Source organism: Triticum aestivum, chromosome 2A (assembly GCF_018294505.1).
Source record: "Triticum aestivum cultivar Chinese Spring chromosome 2A, IWGSC CS RefSeq v2.1, whole genome shotgun sequence".
Taxonomy (NCBI): domain Eukaryota; kingdom Viridiplantae; phylum Streptophyta; class Magnoliopsida; order Poales; family Poaceae; genus Triticum; species Triticum aestivum.
Window position 1 is genome coordinate 484487564 of NC_057797.1, and position 4959 is coordinate 484492522.

A 4959-nucleotide genomic window follows, 5' to 3' on the forward strand; every position below is an offset into this window, starting at 1 on the left:
AATACATATTATGTTCCGTGTTCTCAATTTCATACAATGTACAAACTCGGCAAGGGGGCCTAAAAAAGCCACAAGATTGAGTAAGGGGGAAAGGCCGCTACGTGAGTGCGCTAAAAGCCACTCTCCCATAATGAGGTGTTGCCCGTTGGCAACCCGCCGTGAATATCTTCAAGCACATGAGTTACCAAGCTCTTTTGAGCCTATAAGATGCGGCGATAGAGTTTGTGCCTGAGCATCGAAAAGAGCCAACATAGTAATGGAGTGAGCACGCTTAAGAACACACCCCCACCCCCGCGCGTGCGATGATAGGCCTCCAGTCCATCGACGATGAATATTCTTGGATTCCCCGTGAAAGGATGAGGGCCAACAACTTCATGTTAGTTGCCACTCACAACTAGATGGGACGCGACCAAAAATCATCAGATGTTTGGCTGTCTTCAGAATGCATCAAATGCAGTTCCTTTATTTTTCATTTTCATGGCTTAGCGAAGTCTAGATAGGAAGATGGGTGTGGAAGTAAGTTAAGTTGCCAACAGTTATTGTTGGTTGTTCGCAACTTGTGGAGTTGGCAACTTACTTCCACACAACCGGTTTTAGACGATGTAACCGTTATTTTTAATTAATAAAGCTTTATCTTTCAAAAAAAAGTTGCCAACAATTATTATTACCCTTATCTTTTGAGGTGAACGGCTAATGCATGGTATTCAATAAAACTTGTTGATGCATGGAACGACTTATAAGTTGAGATGGTTGGTGTCTTGTCGATAAGAATTATGCCTCTAGTTTGCTAAAAGCTAAAAGGTAACATGTTGTTGAAAATGAAAGAAACATGAGGTCCTTGCTTGTATGTCTGAGGCCGAATATAAATAAAATAATACTGTCGGGGGGCAAACAAATTTTCTTTTGAGGGAATGAGGGACAATCATTTTTGTTTTACGTGAAGCTGATGATGGAGTCTTAAGTTCCCTTTCGTTCCTCATGATGTTTTGATTTGAAATAAGATATATATCTAGAATTTGAATTTGAATTTATGTTGCCAAAAATTCTTTTCCTAAATTTTTCATCGCCATTCCCCAAGTTTTACATGTTTATCATGCACACTAGGTTATGCTAAGCGACGGCTACTAAAGAGAAAAGTAAAAAATTGACAAGTATGAGAAAGAAACACACGTTCCAATAACAAGGGGTATAGAAAAGAATCAGCAATTTGGAATCTTCTAGCTGCCAATTAATTACCTGCCTATGATTGCATAATTCCGTTTCACGTCCGACATGTATATCCCAGTACCAATTATAGGCTCTACAAAATCTGTCGACATCAACCCGTTCATCCGTGCTCGCCGCCTCGCATAAAAGCCACCGGACACGAAGCTTTTCGGTTGTCTGTCCGGGCAAGCCCAACACAATTCACAAGCTCTCTCTCTCTCTCTCTCTCTCTCTGCTTCGACGTCTCCTCTTGCCTGCCGCCTCTCTGCTTCGTGCCGAGTGAAGGTAAGCTGTTGATGCGAGTGAGGGTGTGCTCGCCATGGCTCTCACAGACGACCACGACGAGTATGCCAAGCTCGTCCGGGGGATGAACCCGCCGAGGTGAGCAACTCGATTAGCCGCCTTTGCTTTTTGTAAAGTTAGCTTCGTTTTAGGTATTTCTTGGGTTCATTTCGAGTTTTGCAGTTCTTGACCTGCACAATTTTTGATTCTGGTTTCCTTTTGTTGGTGTGTTGTATTCTTCCTTTCTTGATCCTCAAATCTCTGTTCCGAAAGGACGGTCCTTGGTTGATCGAAATTGGGAATCCTCTGCTCTGCTCTGTTCTCATGATTTGGGGATTGGACGTGCTGCTGCAGGGTTGTGATCGACAACGAAGCCTCCGACGACGCAACCGTCATCCGGGTGGACAGCGTCAACAGCCACGGCACCCTCCTCGCCGTCGTCCAGGTCATCGCCGACCTCAACCTCGTCATCCGCAAGGCCTACTTCTCCTCCGACGGCAGCTGGTTCATGGACGGTGAGTGCGCCACACGGCCATCAAACCTTCTAGTTCTTCTAGCCCTCCGCCGAATTTCCGCGGAATCTAACAAATTTCAGTTCTTCGTTTTCCACTTGTTGTCCGCAGTGTTCAATGTCACCGACCGTGACGGGAACAAGGTTCTTGACACGCCAACCATCTCCTACATCCAGACGGTAATTCACTGAAAGAAATTTGGTGCCCGGAGGATGGAGTTTTTAATTGTGGCGAGGAGTTTTTGAGGATTGAGTTTGCTGTGTGCAGACGCTGGAAGCCGAGGATTGCTACTACCCGGAGGCTCGCAACACGGTGGGCATCGTGCCGTCGGAGGAGTACACGTCGATCGAGCTCACGGGGACCGACCGCCCGGGCCTGCTCTCCGAGGTGTGCGCGGTGCTCGCCGGCATGCAGTGCGCGGTCCGGAGCGCCGAGCTCTGGACGCACAACACGCGCGTCGCGGCCGTCGTGCAGGTCACGGACGCGGCCAAAGCCGCGGGCGGCGCCATCGAGGACGAGGCCCGCATCGCCGACATCAGCCGGCGCCTCGACAACCTGCTGCGCGGGCAGAACGGCGTGCGAGCGGCGGCCGCGGCGAGCCTGACGCACAAGGAGCGCCGCCTGCACCAGATGATGTTCGAGGACCGGGACTACGGCGCCGCCGGACGGCCGGACCCGCGGACGGAGGTCTCCGTGACGCACTGCGCCGAGCGCGGGTACACCGTGGTGGTGGTCCGGTGCAGGGACCGGCCCAAGCTGCTGTTCGACACCGTCTGCACCATCACGGACATGCAGTACGTGGTCCACCACGGCACCGTAAGCTCCGAGCCGGGCGGCGGCGCCTACCAGGAGTACTACATCAGGCACGTGGACGGCCACCCGGTGAGCTCCGAGGCCGAGCGCCGGCGCGTCGTCCAGTGCCTCGAGGCGGCCGTGGAGCGCCGCACCGCCGACGGGCTGGAGCTGGAGGTCCGCACCGACGACCGCGCCGGCCTGCTCTCCGACGTCACCCGAATCTTCCGGGAGAACGGGCTGACGATACGGCGCGCCGAGATATCGTCCGAGGACGGGGAGGCCGTGGACACCTTCTACCTGTCGGACCCGCAGGGTCACCCAGTGGAAGCCAAGACGATCGAGGCCATCCGCGCGCAGATCGGCGAGGCCGCGCTGCGGGTAAAGAACAACCCGCTGGCCGACGACGGCGGTTCCAGCTCCGGGGTCGCCGCCGGTTCGACGGCGTTCCTCTTCGGGAACCTCTTCAAGTTCTACCGTCCGTTCCAGAACTTCGGCCTCATCAAGCTCTACTAGTATAGAACTAGTAATACACACAGATATCATATGTAGGGTTCACAGATACAGATCTCAGTGTACATATTGGTCCAGTCCTTCCGGTCAGAAGATGATGGTGATGATCAAGCTAGTCTGGTGTAGATAGGTTGTGTAGACAGGGTAGCACAAACTAGCTCTGGAAAGAAATGTTAGGTCAGCTCAGAAAGGATAGCATCATAGCAACTAGTTTAGCTTGGGTATATACTGGAATTGGGTTGTACCACTAGAATCTCTGTAAATACTCATCTTGTACATATATTCTTGTGGAGAAATATATCAATAAGGAAACTTGTAAATATGTGTATGCATCGTGTGTCCTATGTTTATAATTTGTAAGAAGGTGTTCATTTGCATTTGTTAGAGCAACTCCAACGCGCCGACCCAAATGGACGCGTGTTTTGTCCGCTTTTCGTCCGTTTGGATTGGCCTGACGGATGTGGGCGTTCGCTTTTTGATTTGGGTTAGCAGATGCGACCAACGGAAGGCATACCCATTTTTGCTGATGTGGCCGGAACTGGTTTAATTAAGCATAATTATACATAAATGGCAGGTCAAATGCCGGCCAAAGTCCACTTATAAACGTAACAAAACATTAAAAAAACTCTACCAAACACCCGCACGCTACCCTAGTAGACTGCCTTGCTGTTGCCCTTGCCGTTGTCGTCGTCGTCGCCGGTGAGGTATGAATACAGGAGGTGGCCCAGCCCAACCAAACGCGGCTTGATAGGCCGCCAGGGTAGCCGTCTCCGGTGTCTGATGCGGCGGCGGCATTGCGGCGAGGCGGGCGCGCTCCTCCTCCTCCTCACGGTGCAACTGGTGCTCCCGATGCATGTGTCGCTCGGCGTCGGCCCCCTCCTTTGCGATCCAATGCACCTTATAGCGCTCAAGGTGGGCCGCGCCCTTTTCCGGCATGGAGGTGAAGTAGCAGGGAGACGCGCTCACCCACTCTCTGAGCTGGCCGGTCCACAAATAGGACTCCTCGGGCCAAGTGGGGGGCGGCGATGACTGCTTCCGCGTGGGCGTTGGCTCGCGCTCCAGCTCCGGCTCGGCCTTGGGCTCGACGACGGGCGGCACCGACAGCGGTGGCGGCACGAACAGGGGCGCGTGGACGGAGTTCCCCACCACGGACAAAGCAAGAGCTTGCTCCAGCCCATCCCAATGGGCGCCCTCCTCGAGTCGGCTCGCCTCCAGCGCGTGCTGTAGGACCTCCTCGAGGGCGACTTGGTACTCCGCCTCCGCCTGCTCTTACTATGGCTTTACCCGCAGGGCGGCGGTGGAACGTCGTGGTCGATGTGGACGCCGAGGCGCCTCATGCTCTAGCGCAAACCAGCGCTCCCAGTTGGGAGAGCCGGGCGCGTAGGAACGCATGGCGTGTTGCTCCGGTGTAAGGAGCTCATGCCACCGGGAAACCTCCTCTGTGTGCACCCACGCGGACCACGACGCTGCCGGGATGGGGATGCGCTGCGGGTTCAGATGCCAGCCGTGCGGCAAGTTCACATCCGGATACGGAGGTGCTAGCGGTACTCCCAATGCCACCGCGCCTGGTGGACTGGGATGTACAACCTCTCTCACTCCCGCGGTGGCGTTCACATCTAGCCGGCGGCGGTGGAGGAGGGAGCCCACGGGAAGA

At 54.0% G+C, this 4959-nt stretch overlaps 1 protein-coding gene across 1 annotated transcript; it reads left to right on the top strand.

Annotated features, from left to right (window-relative positions):
* The first annotated feature begins 1365 nt into the window (after nt 1-1365).
* On the top strand, nt 1366-3627 carry LOC123189071 (ACT domain-containing protein ACR6). Its single transcript, XM_044601392.1, has 4 exons — nt 1366-1587; nt 1843-2003; nt 2112-2179; nt 2268-3627. The coding sequence occupies exons 1-4, from the start codon at nt 1526-1528 to the stop codon at nt 3306-3308; spliced, it is 1332 nt and encodes a 443-aa protein (XP_044457327.1). The 5' UTR covers nt 1366-1525; the 3' UTR covers nt 3309-3627.
* The last annotated feature ends 1332 nt before the right edge of the window (nt 3628-4959 follow it).